The 21,096-nt window shown below is 39.9% G+C and overlaps 1 protein-coding gene across 2 annotated transcripts in view; it reads left to right on the top strand.

The window, feature by feature from the left end:
- The window catches only part of STK4 (serine/threonine kinase 4), a 74,159-nt gene that overhangs the window by 18,516 nt on the left and 34,547 nt on the right, over nucleotides 1-21,096 (top strand). For both annotated transcript variants that reach the window (XR_005587769.1, XM_039498189.1), the window contains exon 10: nucleotides 18,325-18,482. Coding sequence is in view for 1 of the 2 variants with exons in the window: in XM_039498189.1 (XP_039354123.1) it covers nucleotides 18,325-18,482 (158 nt within the window). In the remaining variant the exon portion in view is untranslated. The remainder of the gene's footprint in view (nucleotides 1-18,324; nucleotides 18,483-21,096) is intronic.

Below are 21,096 nucleotides of genomic sequence, written 5' to 3'. Positions count from 1 at the left end.
TGTTTTATGTACGGCAGCTAAGGATGTTTTAATTAAAGTGAGTAATAGCTTTCAGCAAGCTGCTCTGCCTATGGAAGATACTAGTTTTATGGTAATTTATGTACTTTCACTATACTATTTATTGTAGATACTCTTAGTGTTGCTCTAACGTCCCTTGACAAAACATACTAAATAATTATAAATTACCAGTTAAACCCCAACCTGGGTTTTCTAATTTTGAATTCAGTTAATAGTTTTTCTATTATGGCATGTCTGCCTCACTTCCTGTTTCAAAGGCGATGTGCTGTCTGAAGTTAGTAGATGCTCTCTGTTGTCATGGTTCCACTCAGTAGATGCAAGCATTTTATTAGGGAGATTTCACTTCTAAAAAGTAAAGTATTATTGGCTATTTGTATTGTGATTGTGCCTTGGGTTCCCCATCATGAATCAGGGCCTGTTGTGTTAATACTGAACAAAAAGGTGATGCCTGCCCTGAAGAGCTTGCAATCTGAGTATAAAATGAGACAACCGGTGTATATAGTATACAGGGAGAACACAAGGCAACAACAAAACAAGTCAGCATGACAAGTAGCGGTCACAGCACACCAGCTGCCTAGCACTGTCCGGGAGGGTGGGGGTGAGATGGTGTTTTTTGTAGGCCTCGTGGCAGAGGAGAGATTTAAGGAGGACAATGCAGTGGCTTTGCAGATGTTTACAGGGACTTCCTTCCTGGCATTGAGGTGACATGGGAGAAAGTGCAACAGTACTTGTTTTTTAAAATATAAAAAATAGGCAGTGAAGGTTGGCATTGATGGAAGAGCAGAGGTGTGGGGGTCTATACCTCAATAGTGTACGGTATGATAGGTAGGATGGGAATAGGCCATAAGGGCCTTAAGTAAAGATGGGTAGCTTGTGTTTCAGCAGGGAGAGCCAGTGGACAGGAGCAAAGAGGTATGAGTGATGTAGGAGAAGCAACAAACCAGGAAAACTACCTTTTGCATTGACTTTTTCTGTGGGTATAAGTGGAGCAAGATTGCATTGACCTAGGCTGGAAAGGAGGTGGCTGCAATAGTTGAGATGCAAGATGTGGCTCTGGATGGGGAGATTTAGCTGAGGGATTGGAGAGGAAAGGCTACATCTTAATGATGTAAAGCAGTAAGACGTGGCAGTCTTTTAAGGCTTACCTTTTAAGCTGATATGGTGGTACAGACTAATGGTTAATTTCTTCTATGATTGTATTTAAAACGTGATGGTTTGGAGAAATGCTGGTTCAAACGGGCACCTCTTTCAGCATAATCAGGAGTTGGGGAGATTCAGTCTCGGCCTGACCTGTGAAAGTTTTGCCTGTTGTGGGATTTTCATGACCCAAGTAGAGACCTGGGCTCCATCAGCTGGAAAACACTTGCTAAGCATAGGAAACATTCTGGGGAGTTTGGTAAGTCAGTCCTTGAAGGAACTGGGTCTAAGCCTGCTTGTGGCTTTAAAGATGAGCTAGATAATGGAATCTGACTAATTGGTGTGACTTATATTTGCAGCAGTCAGTTCTTAGGAGGCGGCTGCTGCATGCTGCGTGAGCACCAGGTACAGTGGGTTGCAGTTAAATAACACTGATACAAGCAATCTGGGAAAATGTCCTCTGCTTTCAATTGGCGTGGTGAGATTTGTTCAAAATGGAATAGCCTTTGTAACACTCAAATGTCTTCTGACTCATTGTCACTTATTCATGACAGTAATGTGCGTATTTACCATTAATAATGCTGGAGGTCTGTTTACTATGGAATCAGTTGTGATCCAGACAGTAGTGTGGAGCATCAAACCATAAACTCGGTTGCTGCAGGACCTATACTTCAGTCCTCTGGTTGTGATGTCATTCTTAATTTACCTCTCCTCTCTGTGTTGTATGTTATCCTGATGCAGACGTTCTGTAGAAAATTTAACTATAGTGTATGTAATCCATGTGGCATAGCTGGTGCTGGAGGCTGAAACTTTTACAAATAATTAGGTATGGTGTGGTGGACCCACTGTCGACTTTACTGAATTTTAGTTTGCCCTGGTAAGCTTGCGTGGGGAAACAGGTGGTGCAGCTTCACCTCTAACAATTGTAACAGGGACATACGGTCCAGCACTCCCTTCCTTACTGTTCTTCATTAGCTACTCCCTCTAGTTTGATTGATTTTGACTGCTACTATTTAACCTGTATTTTAACCAATTTGGAAGTCTATCTGATTTGTTTAGTTTTGAGAGATTCATAATCTGATCTGTTTTATTTCACCACAATTGGAAAAACCTTGGTCTTCATTTGAAGTACCTGTTTGGAGGACTGTATCTCTTAGCAGCAGCTTCACTTAATCTAAGCTATAGATTGGCTTCATTAGTCCGGGTGATCTGCTGGAAGTTTTTCCTTACCACACAACCTTTGCCTTTCAACCGCTGAGCCCTCATTTCTGGCTTAAAATGCCTCTCTGGGAAAGGTGAAGTGCTTTGTTACATGTGGCAGGCAGTGCTCTCTCTACTGGTTTCATCGAATGTTATTCTCAACAAACGGGAAACAACAAGCCTGCAAGACAAGATTAGCACTAGCCATACTAGAAATGACTCCTAGTTGAAAAGTTTTACACATGGAGTATTTGCATGAAAGGAATGTAGATGAGATACAGTGACCTTGGGACATAGACTATAAAATGTATTCAAGACAGGGAAGTGAGTCCATGCATAGCTTAAATGCTTTAATATTTAGGAGGCTGTTCGAGTATTCAAGTTAATCTAGCTCTTAACACTCAGGCTGTAAAGAATGCAGTGATAAACAGAGGGACAGTGTTAACGCTTGTCCAAAAATAAAAGGTGTGGGTAAAAATCCTTCATATACTCATATAGCATAGAGTATATTTGATTAACTTAAGCAATTTTGCAGTCTTAAAAGATGGGTACATGGAATGAATTAGGTTCATTTCCCCCAGAATTCCAGAAGAAACCTGGTCTCATTCTAGCTAGTATTTTTCAGAGTTTATGGGGAATTAAAAATCCTTTGTAGGATTAGTCCAGAAATCCTGTGATGCCTTAAGATGACCTTCCCATTTTCAGGTGTTAGACAATGGCAAGTCTCTTTTGGAGCTGATGCCTGAGATAAAGGGCTACGTTTGTAAGATAGCAAGTGTCTTGAATGCCTGGTGTACAGCCGTGCACACAAAGATAGTTACTGAACATTTACATCTCATTGAAGAATGCAGAGTTTAAAATGATGGGTACAGTTTGACTCTGCAGGAGGGTATACGCTCCTCTACTCCTCACAGATTGACTTGGAACAGGGTCACTTTGGATGAAGCAGGGGAGAATGATAGTGCTAAACTGGAAAAGGTGTGAAGAAAGGGAAAAATCGCTTCCTTCCTCCCCCAGTTAAGAACTTTTTCTCATGGAAATCTGTTCCTGCAGACTTGAAGTTTTGACAATACTGGAAATATTTTATAGATGCTTCAGTTGGCTACGATGAACATCTTCAGACTCCGTGGTTGTCTTGCTCCTTAATGCTCTGTCACATTTGTGCTACCAGTGTAGTCATGGCTAGCTTGTTTATTTTTTATAGGGAAGGTTTGTTCCTTCCCCTAAAGCAAGTTTTTCCTTCCTTCCTTGCATCTTAGCATTGTTTCCAAGGGCCGCACTAGTGATCTGAGTTTAAGTCCTCAGTTACTGAACTCCCATGGAAACGATCAATACAAAGATTTGTGACTTTAGTAGGAGGTGCATTGGCCCCTTCCGGGAGTGGTGTGGGGCTGGGGCAGGCAGGGAGCCTTGCTGAGCTGCTGCCTGGGAGCCACCTGAGGTAAATGCTGCCTGGCAGGAAGCCAAACCCTAGCCCTGAGCCCCCTTGCAGAGCCAGCACCCCAAAACCTCTCCTGCACCCCAACCCCCTGCCCCAGACCTGAACCCCCTCCCAGAACCAGCACGTTATACACCCCTCATGCATCCCAAAACTCTGCACAAGCTTGGATCCCCCCATCCTGCACCCAAACTGCCTCCCAGAGCCTGCACCCCAACCCTCTGCCCCAGGCTCAGCCAGAGCCCCCTCCCACACTGTGAACCCCTCGGCCCCAGCCCAGAGCCCGCCCACCCCCAAACCCCAACTCCCCTGCCCCAGCCTGGTGAAAGTGAGTGAGGGTGGGGGAGAGAGAGCAAAGGAGAGAACGGGGGATGGACTGAACAGGGTTTCAGGGCAGGGGTGGGGCTTCAGGGAAGGGACAGGGTAGGTCCTGGATTGTCCTTAAATTCAAAAAGTGATCTTGGGTGTAAAAAGGTTGGAGACCACTGGATTAGACCAACTAAGAATAATTGTGTATAAGCTTTATACAAATCACTTAGGAAGAAGTACTTTTATAGGACTTTTCCCAGGAATTCCTTAGTTCTGTCAAATAAAAACTCTTTTCCACTCAATGGCTTTTTAGACTCACCATCTCTCGGTGAAGACAGTTTTTTCTAACAAGAGGGAGCACATAGTAATATGCTTACAAATTGTTATAGAACTCTGCAAACTCTGGCTTTTCTGCTGAAATTTCAAACTTTGGCAAATATTGATTAGCTATAAGTAATGGGGGAAGTCTGCTTTTATAACAATGGGAAGAAAGCTGACTTACTTCAGTGTTAGCATGACTGAAACAGGATAATAGTCTGTGACAAGGAGAGAAATGGCAAAATCAGGCATCTGTGTACAGTAGTTTACTATAATTAAAATGGTTGCCCCAAGGGGATGGGGGCAAGGGCTATTTAAGTTGAGAATACCAGTTGTTCACAAACAGAAAACATACTGAGTTTGTCCTTTTAAAGAATCTGAGTAATATGGCTTCTCAAGTTTTAAAGGGATCAGAAATCTTAAAGGGTTTTTGTTTTAAGAAAAAAGCCTATGATGATTCTTTCATTTTTGAGTATTTTCCCAAACCTCTGCTATCACTTTAACTATTCACTAACTTCACACTAAGGGAAAAATGCTACCAGAATTCTGTTTAAACTTGGATGGGAGAGGGATTTGCTCTTTGATGTAATTGATACGTTAACTTACAAAGTTGAACAATGCTAAACCCTTTCATTTTTGGCCTACTTCAGTTCACTTACCTTCACTTACATCACTTCTTCAAAACTCTGTGGTCCTTACAAACTGAAAATAAATAGTTCTGTCCTCCAGTTACTCTCAGTATAGAAGATGCACGTGGTAATTTTACTTTCACAGATGAAACACCCAACTTTAAAACCAGCATTTATTTTGTGGTTAGGGACATCCTACAATGGCTACTGCAGTTGTTGGCTATGTTTTAGCATCTAACCAGAAGAGGGAGCTCCAGAACAAGCTGCTGGCAGATGCTTTTGGAATTGGAAGCTCATCTTCCAAACACTTGTATAACTGTTTCCTGGGGAGATGGCTAGGCAGCAATCTCTCAAGAGTTTGCAAATGCTTTTCCTGTGAATTGCCTCAAATGCTCCATTTTTTCCCCCCAACTTATTTCCATGTTAATGTTCTCTTGATGTTCAGTTAAATTGATTGAGCTGTAAAAAGTCATCAAACCAGCAGCAGAACTCTTTTGAGGAAGGATTTTTAAAAATCTTAAATAGGTGAAATCATGGTATTTTTAATGCATTGGAATTGGAGAATTTTCATTAATTCATATATTAAGTGATCTATCTTTCAAATGATAACTGGTATAGCAATTCATGGTAAAGAATGTTCAGGTGAATACAGTACGAAGATTTAAATTCTTTTACATAGCAGCAGTGGTAGAGTAGAATCTTTCCAGGAGCCTGAAACTCCTGGGTGCTTATATTTTTTGAGTAACTGCAAAATTGCATCAAAACTGGTTCTCGCTGCCCCTCTTCCAGCCCCCACCCCTCCACTCCCCCCCCCCTTTTTTTTTCTGTTTTGTACCATTTAAAAGAAACAAAACAAAACAAACCTGCCTTTTAAATGAAAAAGGGTCTGTGAGACATTGAAATGTCATATTTCAGACTAGGCTTTCTGTGGAAGTTCTGGAAAACAGTTTCCTCTAGCAACTCATACAATGTGTGATGAAACTTTCAGAGAGCCATACCTTCTGTTCTTAAATGAATTGGTTTGTTTTTTTAGGCTTTGATCACCTAAATATACTAGATTTAAAGTGGACTTGCTATGTATAGGGTTGAATACAGAAGTACCAAAATCCATCATGTACTAATTTTGGCTGCTTAAATATTTTACAGTTTGATTTGTTTTTCCAAAGAGATACTCAAAACAAAATATTCAAACATTTACAAAAAACACCATCCCCACCCCCCACACGCGCACACATAACGAACAGGTCACTAGATATCCTAGTCCTGGGGTCAGCAACCTTTCAGAAGTGGTGTGCCAAGTCTTAATTTATTCACCCTAATTTAAGCTTTCATGTGCCAGTAATACATTTTAACATTTTTAGAAGGTCTCTTTCTATAAGTCTATAATATATAACTAAACTGTTGTTGTATGTAAAGTAAATAACATTTTTAAAATGTTTAAGAAGCTTCATTTAAAATGAAATTAAAATGCAGAGCTCCCTGGACAGGTGGCCAGGACCCAGGCAGTGTGAGTGCCACTGAAAATCAGCTTTCATGCCGCCTTTGTAGCCCATGCCATAGGTTGCCTACCCCTATCCTAGTCTGTTGTGCATTCGCCCTTGAGTCTTTGATTTTTCTGAGAACTGCAACTATTTAAACTGCACTGTTACACATCTTTTTTTGTTGTAAATCCATTGTTAACAGCTTACTTGATACAAGTTTAACTGCTTTGGAACAACGTGTAATTTTAACATTTAAAAGCTAGCCTTCTGAAGCACTAAGGAAGGGCACTCATTTGTAATATTAGGAACTCTTGTTCTGCTCAGAGACTGGAATAATTATTTCAGTATAGTCACAACAAATCTTTTTATTGTCCTTTCTTGTTAAAACATCTACTGAACTACACTTCAGCCAGCCATGAGCTCGGATTGCTAGTGGGAGGGAAAAAGTTGGTATTTCCTCTTTAAAGATAAATTTCACTAATATTCATGCAATTGATAAGTGTTTGTATTTAGTTATTAAAATTTCTTCTCTTATCTCCCAGGCTATTTGTGTGTGTGTGTGTGTTTGTTAGTAGACACATTTCCTGCTATTTGCTAGTATTCGTTTTGCTGGTAGACACTACTGAAAATCTTGTCTTATCTACATCTTGCTTTTATTACTTGCCCATAGAATGGGTAGCACTTGAGAGGCGGAAAACTGATACCTTGGCTCTTTTAGGACTAAAGAGTAGAAGCATACCTGATGTGGCAGGTAAGATAACTATACTGCCTTCGGGCTATAATTGGATCTCGTAAGTGAAGTAAGAACTGGCTTGGTCAGTACTTAAACCTGCCCTGTCTTTCTTAAAAGGGCCTGTCACTGTGGTATGTAAGCACCAAACAAAACATACGATGGAACTTGAGTGTTCCAAGGTGGCAGGGGGCCAAGCAGTTGGCAGCACCGCTGTTGCCCAAATCGGCTGGGCGCAGGGGCGGCAGGCTGGGGCAGTGATGCCTGCGCTGGGCGAGGTCGGGAGACCACCGCCGGACGGACCCCGAGGCGCGGCATGGCGACTGCGGGGGGGGCTGCCGGCCTCGGCTGGACCTCGCGCAGGCATGACTGCGGCGCGCGGCAGCCGCTGCGACCCGCGAACCCGCCCCCCGCCCGCCGCCGCCGCGTCGCGGGTTTCGCATATCCGGTGGTGGCCCTCCCTCCGCATGCTCCGCCAGGTCCGCTCGTCCCGTCCCCTCCGTGCCGCGGGAGCGCGGAGCTCAACCGCGGGAAGAGGGGGAGGGACCCGGGGGACCGAGGAAGGGCGGCGCAGCACACCGCGCTGCCTGGGGCAGCCTAATTTCTAGAGCCGCCCCTGCAAGGTGGGGTCTTGTGTATGAGGCTTTTTTTGTATACACATGAGTGAAGCTCTTTATTGTAGCATACAAATGCAGCAGCATGGCATTAGCAGCTCTGATAGCACCATGCCCTTTGTCATTTGGATATGATGTAAAATATGCCTCCATTTGTGATCGTTAAAGATCCCCTGGCACTCCTCACAGAGCCTGTCTTAGCTAGATTCCAAATCCAATGATTACATGAATTCATCTGGCATTTCCAATTACATTTGAAATCTCTTCCTATGTCCTAAGCTGGCAAATGATTATACTCTATTAAGAAGCCACCTTCCATCCTAGAGATGGCAGCATTTCATTAATGAGTGAAAGTGGTGTGTGTGTGCTGCAATTTTTTTAGGTGAGAAGAGCCATCTGAACATGTTAGTCTTGGTGGTCTTGTGTTAAATGTACAAGATATTGATATTTTAACTTTAGCTAAAGTAAAACATTTAAGTGCCAACATTCAATAGACCTTTCATTAGTTAGAAGTCTAATTTTTCATGTAAAGCAATGACTTTTCTCTGTAAAAACAGTAATTTAAAATGTACAGCATAATTAAATGTGGGTGGCTTAGAAGGCATCCACTAGGTGTTGCACTCAGTTATTGTAGCAAATGAATAAAGCACTGTTTATCTATACTTATGAGGCAGCTGTAGGTGGTTTAATGACAGTCGGGATCTGAAGTTGTTTAATTGCCTGGTATTGAAATGTGGTTATTGCAGAAGTATGTCATTGGCATTTTTCAGCTGTTTTTCAGAAGATGACTTTCCATAACACTACTTCTGGTTCATGTATTAGGTTATTCAGCATTTTCAGTGGTATAGCTTTATATCTAAAATGAATTGGACCATTTAAAGGTAATTGGGACATAAAGCATTACTAGCAGTATGTCCTCAGATACTATGATGAGCATTGTATAAATACCTAAATTGACTAAACACTTCCTTCCTCACTGTAGCATTACACTGCTGCTGTTGATGCATGGTGAATATAAATGTCCACAAATGAGAACTTTCTTCCAGTACTGGGCATGTTCCCCTGTGCTAGTTATATTCTATATTGCTTTTCACCTTCATCTTAGCAGTACTTCTGGTGAAGATGACTGCTCTCTGCTTACTTCCCATCTGTGCAACAGGAATATCATGTCATATAGCTGTGAGTGTGGTCATGCAGACTAGCAGTGGGAGTACATATACTGCCATTTTGGTGCTGGCAAGAAAGTGGTGTGTTTTTTAACAGTAGGGTAATGACGTCTTCTAAAACACATTGAGAATCTGAAGGCATTGCCCAATGGATTACGTTTTTTTTAAATTGGAGTCTGAGCTACACACTTGTCCACTTTCAGTTCTTTGCATGCTGAATCTTGTACATGGCCTCACCATTAATAAAGCCGATACTACATGAACATAAATTCCATCCAGCATTCTGAAATTAGAAGCAGACATATAGATGTTTAATGTAGCAATCTTTACAAGTATACGTTTGAGTGCCTTTATTGCTTTTACAGTACTGTGTAAGAAAGTATACTTGTGCTAGTGTACCTATGAATGCCAGTGATAGAAACTGGGAGAAGTTTTCTGGACACGAGCAATGGCTTGATCAAGATGGGGAGCATGAGTAATGGATTACTGAGTAGCATACAGTGGGCCATCTACCACAACAGTATCTTGAAAGATGTAGAGGAAAGAGTTGAATTATTTATGATTAGACACAACTTTATCCCAAAATAGTAAATCTCTTCTGCAGGCTAGCTCTGACCAATCTGTCTCCTCTAAGAATAATTAGGAGTTTATTTCCTGTGAGGACCCGAATAAACTGTGGAGGAAATGTCCTCCTCCTGGGAACAAATAGTTTCTCAAATAAAATCTTAAAACTTCTTGGATCAAAGAGAGTGCCACTTCTAAGTCGGAATTCTTCTTACCAGCCATTACTTATGCTATTGAGGCTCTTTCTCCAAAAAGAACAGCAAACAATGTGGTATACGCATATCCGCTTCTGTCTTAAGCATTGGTAAGTTTTTATGGCCACAAACAAGTAGAGACATTAAAAAATGGAGTTGCTGACACATGTTTTCTCATTCAGCTTTATACCAATCAAAATTCTTAGATTGTTGTGCACGAGACCCTAGATATGAGAGATTGCAACACATCCAAGTAAAGTTGCTTCTGGGTAAGCTTATGATATGGGCTAGGAATGAGTTATCCAATCAGAACTTGTCACTGTTTCCCCTTTTTCTGCTTTTGTCTCCATTGCCAATACCTTCATGTATTTAGTCCAATGACTAAAGCAAACAAGCTGAGAGAGAAGAATTCCCTGTCAGAAAATCCTGTGGTGATGGATGGGGAGGAAAGCAGCCTCTGTCCCTTCATTTGCTTGCGGGCTAGTATAATATTGTCATAGTTCTTAATAAAACATAGTAAAAGAAGATGTCAAAAAGGGTAGTCGTCAGTTTAACTAGCTTTCTTGCATCACAGAAAATGCACAGAGCCTTCTCTATCACATGTACCACAGACTTTTTTGTGTCATTAAGAATAAATATTCTTTCTTTGAATGAATAGAAGATATTTTATAGTTTACAAAATAAATTAGTTTGGATGTTTTCAATTAATTGTAATAGTCCTCTGTTGCTTTGCATTGGTGGCAGGACCCACCAGGCATGGTTTAGATTTCATTTGGGATTGAGAAAAAGTTCCCCGTAGTCGTGGCAAGACTTATCAGTGTACATTTAAGGAGTTGTGAAATGTGTGCCTTGCACTTCATGTGAGTGAATTCCAGTTCATGTTACTAAAGGGTAGGAAAGTAATTAATGGTGGAATACTTTTAGCTGTAGTTGAATACATTTGCCTCTTTCTGCTATGCTGTATGAAATGATGCAGTTCTGTTAATCTTTATTAGTTTCTATACAAATTATCCCGAGTGGCTTTTAAACTTCAAGTATCGGGGGTAGGCGTGTTATTCCTGTATCCACAAAAACCTTAATTGAATGGGCCCTGTCAACACTGGTTCTCCACTTGTGAGATAACTCCCTTCTCTTCATGTGTCAGTATAATCATGCCTGCATCTGTAATTTTCACTCCATGCATCTGAAGTGGGTTTTTTACCCATGAAAGCTTATGCCCAAATAAATCTGTTAGTCTTTAAGGTACCACCGGACTCCTTGTTGTTTTAAATTTCAGTTATGGTTCTCTGAGGAAAAGCTTGATGCAAACAACTACAATTCCATTTGAAATTTGCATATTAGACATTTATTGTATGTAATCATTGGGCACTATTATTGTTAAATGCTTGGCTTAAACCTTTGAGTTAAACTATAATAGATAGCAATGGCTTTTCTGATTTTTAAAGTTAAAACTAACATCATTTCATACATCCTTGCAAAGTTTGATCAAGAGCTTTTCTATACAAGGACTCTGTATTCCTGGATTTGTAGCACCGTGATCCTTATTTTGGGTCTCTGCATGCTACAACAAAACAAATAGTAAGTTATTTCCAGCGTCCTTGGTGTATGTGCTCCTGCCACCCCATTGTCACAAATGCATGCACTCTCCAGAACTTAATTGTAGTCCGCTAGAGCGTGTCTAGATGCTGCAGCTTACTAGGACCATGAGCAAACTAATGTCTAACAAAGTCAGTCAAGTTCTTTCCTAGTATTCTAGTATGTAATTCCAGAAAGTGTGCCCAGCTACTCAGATTTTGTCAAACTTTTTCTCATTCTCAGTGCATAGGCATATCAAATAGTTTGTTACAACAAGGCTAAGCCATGATGAAAGACAGAGTATGACAAAAATACTTTGCATTTACAATCTTTTATCCAAGGATTTCAAAGCACTTACCTGTGTCTAGTTGGTGGGAAAACTCCAAGATAATCCTATTTTGATAGGTTCCTCATATAGAAGTTTGTAGTCTAATTAGCCACTGGTGATATCATTTGTCACCAAAAAATATTGTCTGACTTAACAAAAACAATTCATGTTCTGGCAGTTTATGCAGTAGTGCAACATTTGTGCATTTGGGTGTTCAGCACTTCATGGTAATGTTTAAAACGAAATAGCTTGTTTTTATCTTCAACATTTTAAATTGAAAACCTTTCTATTAAGTTTAGAGGAAAGAACCAAATTTTTGTTTTGATAAACTTTAGTCTTCCTATCAGGAAAATATACACATACTCAGTAGCTAACTTCTCTAATATAATATTGCTAACTTCATAAGCCAACATTTTATGGTTTTAGATAGAATTATAGTTCTGTATATGAACGTGTCCATTAGCAAACTGGCAGGGTTGCAGGTTAAACATTTAATTTTAAAATCTTAATGTACTTGCAGTGCAGCTTCCCTGGCTCTGATTTGGAATGAGGAACATCTACATGCTTCAGGCATAGGTCTCTTTAAAACAGAACACGGATTTAAAGAATATGCAAGAGGTTATGCAGTCTTGAAGGAATATGTGTACTTCTATCATAGCCAGTAACAGCTCTGGAACTTGCTTTCGGTGATGGGGGGGGAATCACTATAAGGGGGGAAATAGTAAAACAAGGATTTTTTTCTATTGCGTTGGTTTCTATTTCCCATTTATTTTAGTAGGAGAGAAACATTCTTGTTATGTTCATAGATTTACTACTCAGCTAGCTTACTTGAATAATAGGGTGGAGTTTTCAAAAGCAATCTACCTTGGCCTATTTCTAGTCCCATTGAAGTCTTTTGGTTTTGGAAAATCCCCTCCATAAAGTCCAAATGCTATTAGAGTTTATTGGGCAATACTAATGAAGATTCAAAGCAGTGGCTATTTACTGGACACTAGGCTGTATTTAACAGTAATTCTGAGATTAATGCTTAATATGGAGTACTTGGGATAGCACTGCTTTGGAATTCACACCTTTGGGTGTGAGGGGAGGGACATGCTTTGTGATCTTCCCTTCACCTGAGCGGGCATGGCAGTGACATTTCACTGTTCTAACATCTGTCCCAAAATAGATTTTAAACATTAATATTTCTCAATTTTCAAAGAAATTATACCAACAGCACATTTGAGGGTTTTCTTTTTTCGTATTTCTTTTTGGGTAGGGATTCTGATCTTTATTCTTTTGGCACACTTTACAATAACGTTCTATGAGCACTTATGGTGCTAAATAAATATCCTAAACATGTAATAGACTGGAAAGGCTGCAACAGAGCTGTTGTGTTCCATTTTGTAATTAATATGGCTCCTAAAATGATGACTATATATTTAAATGATGGAACATTAACAGCTCCAGAGGAGCTATATTGATTCATCTCCATAAGAGACTTTTTTTTTAAAGGTCCTAAGTACATGCTTACATAAAGAAGTTACTCCAGTCTGACATGCATAGTGCCCACAGTATAACCAGTAGCGATTCTCCATCTCTCTCTGCACTTCACTTCTGTTAAACGTTAATTTTTTGATACCACCCTGTAATACTAGGAAATGTCTACTTGGCATAAATTGACAGACCCATCTAGTCTGGTGTCTTTTTCCAGCAGTGGCCAGTATCTGACACTCTTCTTTAGAGAACCAGACTTAGTTTTTAGTTCCTTCTTTGGTTTCTATCAAAACCTTAAACGGAATTAAACAGGTGAACTTTGTATTGAATTAATAGCAGATGACCTTTCTGCAAAGCTGTTACTGATGTAAGTCAGGATTATAAAAATAAATCTAGCATGCCAGAATGACATTGATTTGGTGTATTGTCTTTCCTTCTCAAGGAACATTTCTGTCAATCTTGCTAAATAAGCAACCTGACTCTGAAATTCTAGTAGCAATTAAAATTGATAAAAATCCCCAGAGCTGTGCTAGATTTGTCATTTTACAGTCTTTTTCCGTTCATCATTTCCTTGTCAATTAGTAAATCTACATCTTAATCCGTTTAATAAATTATTCCAGTAAATCAATATTTTAAGGTTAAAAATATATCCTGTACAAATGTACCTAATTGGTGGCCATTATAGGCTGAAGGTTATTGTATCCCCTCAAAGGACAAAGCTGACTTCATGGCTACTGGTGTCCAGTTTAATGTGGATGAGAAGTACAGTACATGCTTTCTTTTAACTATTGTAGAGTTATCAAAATCTAACCCAGAAGCTGCTTGTAGTCATTTGCCTTTTATTTGTATCCTTATGTTGCTCCTCTGTGTGGAAACAGAAATTTAGTTAACTAAACATTAGAAATTTGTAATTTGATTTCACTGAAGTTACCGAAGGACCCTTCCATGACTGAATTAACTAGTGCTGTGATTGACTGCACCTACCCACGGATGTTACTGTGAGCAACAGTTGGTGAAGAATAAAATTTTATTGCTCTGGGAAGAGGGGGAAGTGTGTTTTTGTTTTGTTTTTGTGTGGGTTTTTTTTTTAAGGTTACTTTCTGAATTAATCCCTGCAGCACAGCAACTACATCTAAGCAAAATTATCTTTCAGTAAGTATATAAGCTCATGAAAATCAAGTAGTACTCTATATGAAGGAGCATTTAAAAATGACTTTTTCAAACCACTCAGCACTAATTTGACTGTTCATTATAATATAGATTTTTAAAAAAAGAGATCCAGATTACCTAGTACACCCCTACCCTGATATAACACAACCTGATATAACACGAATTCGGATATAATGCGGTGAAGCAGTGTTCCGCGGGGGTGGGGCTGCGTACTCCGGCAGATCAAAGCAAGTTTGATATAACGTGGTTTCACCTATAATGCGGTAAGATTTTTTGGCTCTCGAGGACAGCGTTATATTGGGGTAGAGGTGTATATTGTGTTTGTGTGTGTGTGTATACACACAGCTGATTTCATCCTGCTGCATCTTCTTTCTTGACACTTCCCTTATTCGGGGTTGGCAACTCTTGTAATCGTCTTCTAGGCTGTCATGTAGATTGGTCTCTCTGGAGTCCACTGATATCCGATCTGTGTACAGAGTCTTTGGTCTCTCCATTAGCTATCTTTCGTCAAGAGCCATGCTACTGAGATAACTCTCGGGTCTCCTCTGGATATGCCCATACCAGTGTAGCCCAACCTCCTTCAACTTGTCCTCAGTTGGAGCTACTCCTATTAGGCCCCTTAAACCTCATTTTGATTACTATTCTGGACTGTCCAACATGAGTTCATGCCTATTCTACAAAATTCCACCACATAAAACATTCTTCTGTATTCATTGACTATAACATTTATAAAGTGCCTCTTGCTTCTGACAGTATCTTGCAGTTGCATAGAATGAGTATCCATAGAGTATCTTCACTCTCTAAATAAATGTTTTGTCACCACAGTGGTAATTAGATTTCTATACTACTTCAGTAATTATCCCCAATAGCACAGTATTTCTTAACTTTGCAAACACGTTTCCAGACTCTGACCTTCATGCAGTCTGTCTGAAGGTGGCTTTGTTGATCTGATTCTGTACAATGAGGCTTTTTTAAATTAAAAAAAAAAAAAAAGGAAACTATTGCCAGCGGTAGAATAAAATAAGTTGTCTTAATGTCTCTTGTTACAATGCAGATGTGTAAGCATTTATTTTCATCCTTCAGCTGTTTGCTGGCTCAAGAAAGACTACAAGAGAGCTGTTGCAGTGATGCTTAGAGTTCTAATGCTATTTTCATACTATTTGTACAGCCAACCCTTTGTCTCTTTCAGTATCTGAAGCCAAGGATCATGCTAAAATGTCTTATTGCTTTATGGAAGTTCACTTTACTGTATATTTAACACTTCTGTAAACACACAAGATGTCCTTAAAATATCAAGTTGACACAAGAATTCAAACCATTATATCTATTAATAATTGGATAAAATCTGGGAAATGAAGTTCTACAATATAATATGTCAGTTTTACTTTAAAGAATAATATCCTGTGACTACACATGTATGGATTTCCAGATATCAAAAATAAAGCACCAATTAATAGCATACAGTCTCTTGGAAAATTTAGACCTTTGACAAGCTTATGTCTGCATATCGCTTAAATGTGAAACTCTTTGCCAAAGATTGTCTTATGGACATCTGGCAAATCACTTAAGAGACTGTTTTTATGTATTTTAAGCCCCATTTTTAATTAGCTTTGGCTATTATACTTTATTCACTTGTATGGCACTTGGTGTAACCTTAACTACTCAGTCTAGACCTGGGTTATGTTTGGCTAATTTTGGTGCCATTTATACAGGCACTTGACCTGGGGTAACTGTTGTGGAAAATTGAATTTCTGAGTTGCTGGCTTCTATGGATATGAGAGACTTGACTTCTGTAATGGCTAAAAATGTATTTAGACATGATAGATTTATTGCATTGTGTAGAAAACTGTTTTTATCACAATGAAATAACATTCCCTTTTGAAAACAGGGTATTCAAAATAGGTTAGTTGCCTTGCTCTTACAGAACTAACTCATATGTAATGTGCACAAAAACCATATGCAGCAATTTGTCATAAATGAAAGCGATATTGCATTTAGCTGTGAATAATGTTTGTAAATACGGTTTCAGTTTTCATGATCCTAAGATGTAGCTTGCTGCAACAATACATCTTCTGTACAAGCATGTTTTTATTCTTATGCTGAGACTCTATACAAAGTATTATCTGCATTAAATTTAGCTTGTCATGCTGGACATAAATTTGAATACATATTAGACAACATCTGAAACTGCACCAATTGCACTAGCAGGTAAGTCTTAAATTTGACAGTGATATCCTTTTATACTGTCACGAATCCACATTGAAACTTTCACTATTTTGTTACGTCTAACAGTTCTTATATTGTCTGGATTTTTTTTTTCTGAGGTGCTTTGAGGCTACGGTCTGTTCACTTTGTCTCTTTCCCCCGACCCATAACCCCATATGGCATTCTAATGATCCTTCAACTGAGGAAGGCTGGGCTCCTCCTAGATCCCATCTCATCTATACTTCAAATCTCATCTGTGTTTCAAACCTCAGCAGTGTCCTAATTGCATGTATGGCCACACACTACCACTTTTGACATAAGATGAGCAGGGGTGATGGGGATTGGTTGGGTGAATTCATGCTTAAATGTACACGGATCCAGGTGTGCTGTAAGAATTTTTATCGTGGGGGTGCTGATGATGGAAACCATGTATTAGGTGTTATTAATACTTCAAGCCAAGGGGTGCGGCAGTACCTCTAGTTCCAGCACCACTGCACAGCTCACATTAAACCACAATCCAAATGTAATTGTGGCTGAAGGAAGGCAGCATGTTACCATCCTTATTTCTAATCCAATCTAACGAAACAGCCCATTTTGGCAAAACTGGACTCCTACTGCATCATGTCCTCCATAAGTCCACAGTGTTCTCCCTGCCTTTCCTTTTACTTAGATTCTGATTCCTCTAAAGAATGTGTAATGGAACTGAGCGGATCTTAGTAATGGAGAGGTTGAGGTGCACGGCATGTACTTAGTTTTTTGAAATATGAAAAAATGTATGACATAAAGATGAGGCACTTGTGTGACCCAGTAGGAGAACCTGTGTTTGACTAAGGGAAATCTCCTAGCAAAAGAATCTGATAGAATAAGTGTTGATTTTAAAATCCATTTCTCCCCAGCTCTATACATACCTTAGAAAATTAATAGTCTCTCCCCATGCCTTCAGCCAAGGACAGGGTATGTAACCTTTAAGGGGGGGGGCAGTGGTTTTTTTGGCATTGGCCTGCCTGCCAGGGTGTTGTGAGTTCAATGAGGAGGAGGCCACTAGGGGGGGGGGGGCAAAAAAATCCTGCTAGTGAAGGCAGGGGCTGGAGGAGATGACTTTTTTTTTCCTTCTTCCAGTTCTAGGAGATTGGTATATCTCCAATTATTACCTTTTTTTTTTTTTTTAATTACCTAACCTTTATACAAAGGAACTTACAGGGGCTTTCTTGGAGTGTGGTGGCAGCTGGCCTTCTGTACTGTTACAGTCAAATGGAAAATGTAACATGTTCTCACTTGTAAAACAAATTTTGGTTCTGGTCTCATTAGTTGTTGAACTTTATATCTTTTTTTTCATATTTTGTAATTAATAAATAAGCTGGCATCCAGCTGGCTGAGGTCTGTATGTGGCTTCTAGTACATATGGCTCCATCACTTAGCAGTTTGGTCTGATGGACTCAGCACAGTCTAACAATCAACCTCTGGACTTCTAATCCTGGCTGTGATGCAACTTGCTTTGTGGTCTCTTAACCTTTCTTACAGATGGGGAAACAAAGGCAAATAGGGATAATACTTCTCTCACACTAATGGCATGAGGATTAGCTTTTTGTCTAGTGCTTTCCAAATAGATAGTACTTTGTTAGCACCAAGTATTATTATTATTATTATTTTATTATTATTATTAGTGATCTAATTGCTTGAGACAGATTCTGTTTGGTGTAATATAAAATGCTCTAGTTTCTGATTTTTACAGAAGTGACTGTTGTTTTATCATTTTTTATAAATATTTCCAGGGAGGGATGAAACGATGCAGCCAGCCAAACCATCATTCCTGGAATATTTTGAACAAAAAGAAAAGGAGAATCAGATCAATAGCTTTGGGAAGAATGCATCTGGCCAGACAAAAAATTCCTCTGATTGGAAGGTACCACAGGATGGAGACTACGAATGTGTAAGTATATACTTTGAAATGTATTATGGCCATTTTAAAGGTTTTCCGTTAATCTTACTATAATAGCTTTCTTATTTGGACAAAGTACAGTAGAACCTCAAAGATACAAACACCTGGTTCCACAGGGTGGCCGCTTGACCAGTATGTCTGTAACTCTGAAGTAATCCTGCAGCAGTGGGGACACAGACCCAGCCCTTCACTGCCTCGGGGCTTGGGGATGCAGCCGCAGTGTGAGCGGGGGTCAGGGCTCCAGACAGGGAGTTGTGGTCAGGGCTTCTGATTCTTGGGAGCACCGGGGCTTGGGGCTTTAGCCCTGTGCCTCCTTTCCTGGCTTCAAACCTGCAGGGGGCTTAGGGTTTAACTATTAGGGGAGCGCCGGTTTCAGCCTCATCATGCACCCTCCTTCTCCTCCCCCGCCCCCCACCTGAAACTAGGAGCAGAGCTGCAGGGCTGAAGCCCTGAGTCTCAGCTCTCCCCCGAGGTCTAAAGCCCTGAGCCCTAGTGCTCCCGAGAGGCAGAAGCTCTTGCCCACCCCCCCACCTGGAGCTCTGATTACCCTCCACACCACCCTGCGGCTGCCTATGTTACTTGTTGATTTTTATGAGAACCAGGTGATCTTCAAGCTGTCACTGAATCCTGGCCTCACAGCCTCAGCTGGGCGGTGGCTAATTAGTCACAGGTAGGGTTAGGCCCAACTCCTTTTAAAAGGGTCATCCACCTTCTGACATAATATAACTCTCTCCCTCTTTTACTTTAAGGGGTGCAGCATAACTTCCCTCCTCCATGTGTGCATGCTGTCATTGAAGGGGTGTTTGCATTGCCCAAAGATGTGAGACTAGACACTTTAGTAAAGGATACACATTCCTTTTGAAAAGAGTTGTGGAGGGAAAAATTGCTTTCTTCTGTTTTAATTCTAATAGGTTGATACCAAAATCCATCTAAAAAATGTTCATATAAACATTCTGGGACTTTATTGAAAACTGTGAAGACGCCAATTTATTACCATAGAATGGGGGTGTCCTCTTATGGATCAGTTTACATCCAGTTCAATGGGAGTGTGCACACAGTGAGGGAAGTGTGCAGTATAGAAGGCACAAGGTAAAGGGGAAAGTTCTGTGGCATAGAACAACCATACTGGGTCAGACCAATGGTCCAGCTAGCCCGGTATCCTGTCTTCTGACAGTGGCCAATGCCAGGTGCTTCAGAGGGAATGAACAGAACAGGTAATCATCACCCGTCACCCATTCCCAGCTTCTGGCAAACGGAGGCTCAGAACATTGTCGCTTACAGAGAAGAAATATTTTTAGACCTGTGATGAGTAGCTGTTTTGACTTAGTTATATGACCTTCTTTACTGCCTTCTGTTATTACTGAAGTATTGCTGTTTACATAGATTACCAGTTTGGTGAAAACACAAAAAGGAAGCCTTTTGAAAGCAATAAATCAAACATTATTTAAATGTGCTTGGATCACACTCATACATTAATTTGTAAAAATCTCACTTCCAAGCAGTGTACGCTTCCTTAGCTCTGTTTTCCCTCTGTGCATGAATATGCCACAGTCTTGCATTTTAATTCTATAATTGAGCTGACTCTCCAGTTAATTTTCTTTTATGTAAGATAAGTACTTGAAAGCAACAAACATTAATGTTTAATAGAGACAAGGGTATTTCCTGCAGCCTTTAAATGAGGGTTAGTAACAGTAACATGTTATGTAATCCAATCAAAGACCTAACGCTGAATACCTCTCCTGTTTGGTTAAAAAAATTGAATAGACTAACCTAATGATGGGCTTTAGGCAAAACTCATCTGTTAAACTGCTTAGTAATTGAATGCCCCAATGTCATAAACTGCTTGAAGTAAGAGTACTTTCACTAGTAATGTCAAGCACATTCAACCTAAACTGAACCCAGCGCTGCATTAATTGTGCTTTGTCAGAGGGGGTGGACAGGAGCATGCTTTTTATTTTAACTTCTATAGTTCCAAGTAGAGACCAGATCAGTCAGCTTGGAGATAAATATTGATTTCTCTGAGCCTCAAGAAATGTGATTTGAAATACGTTTGGTTTGTTAGCACAGTCCAGTTTAACATTTCTCTCACCTTAAGTCCTATATGCTTTCTCCCTCCTAGCTTCTATGAACTGGAAACTCTTGATTTACAAGCAAGCAACATTTAATTACAAAAGATATTTTTCCCTTTTCCCTTGTAGAAAAACATTTGACCTTTTCCTGGTTAGAACTGTTCCTCCGAAGTAGGCAAATATGAAGTTAATTATACTCCACAGTGATGTGATGTTGGATTAGGGTTCCATTATTTTCATCCAGACTTCCTGTTACTTGTTAAGTGTTGATAATGTGCAAGGCACTGTACAAAAAATGAAGGCATTCCTGTCACCCAAGGAACTGAAAAACTTAAACAAACAAACAAAAAAGTGCTTTAAAAAGGATGTGAACTCCAGTCACCAAAATGTGCCATTAACCACTCTACCTGTGCCGTGATAGTGGTCTGGGATATCATAAAGCGTCTGTATTTCTAGCCTTGTAATTTTTAAGTGTCCATCACTACTTCCATGGTCATTGCATGTTGGTGCTAATGTTTTCCTCACACGTTTCAGTG

Source organism: Mauremys reevesii, linkage group 13 (genome assembly GCF_016161935.1).
Source record: "Mauremys reevesii isolate NIE-2019 linkage group 13, ASM1616193v1, whole genome shotgun sequence".
NCBI classification, from domain to species: domain Eukaryota; kingdom Metazoa; phylum Chordata; order Testudines; family Geoemydidae; genus Mauremys; species Mauremys reevesii.
The sequence above is the reverse complement of the archived record's forward strand: the minus strand, read 5'-3'. Positions and strand labels throughout refer to the sequence as shown.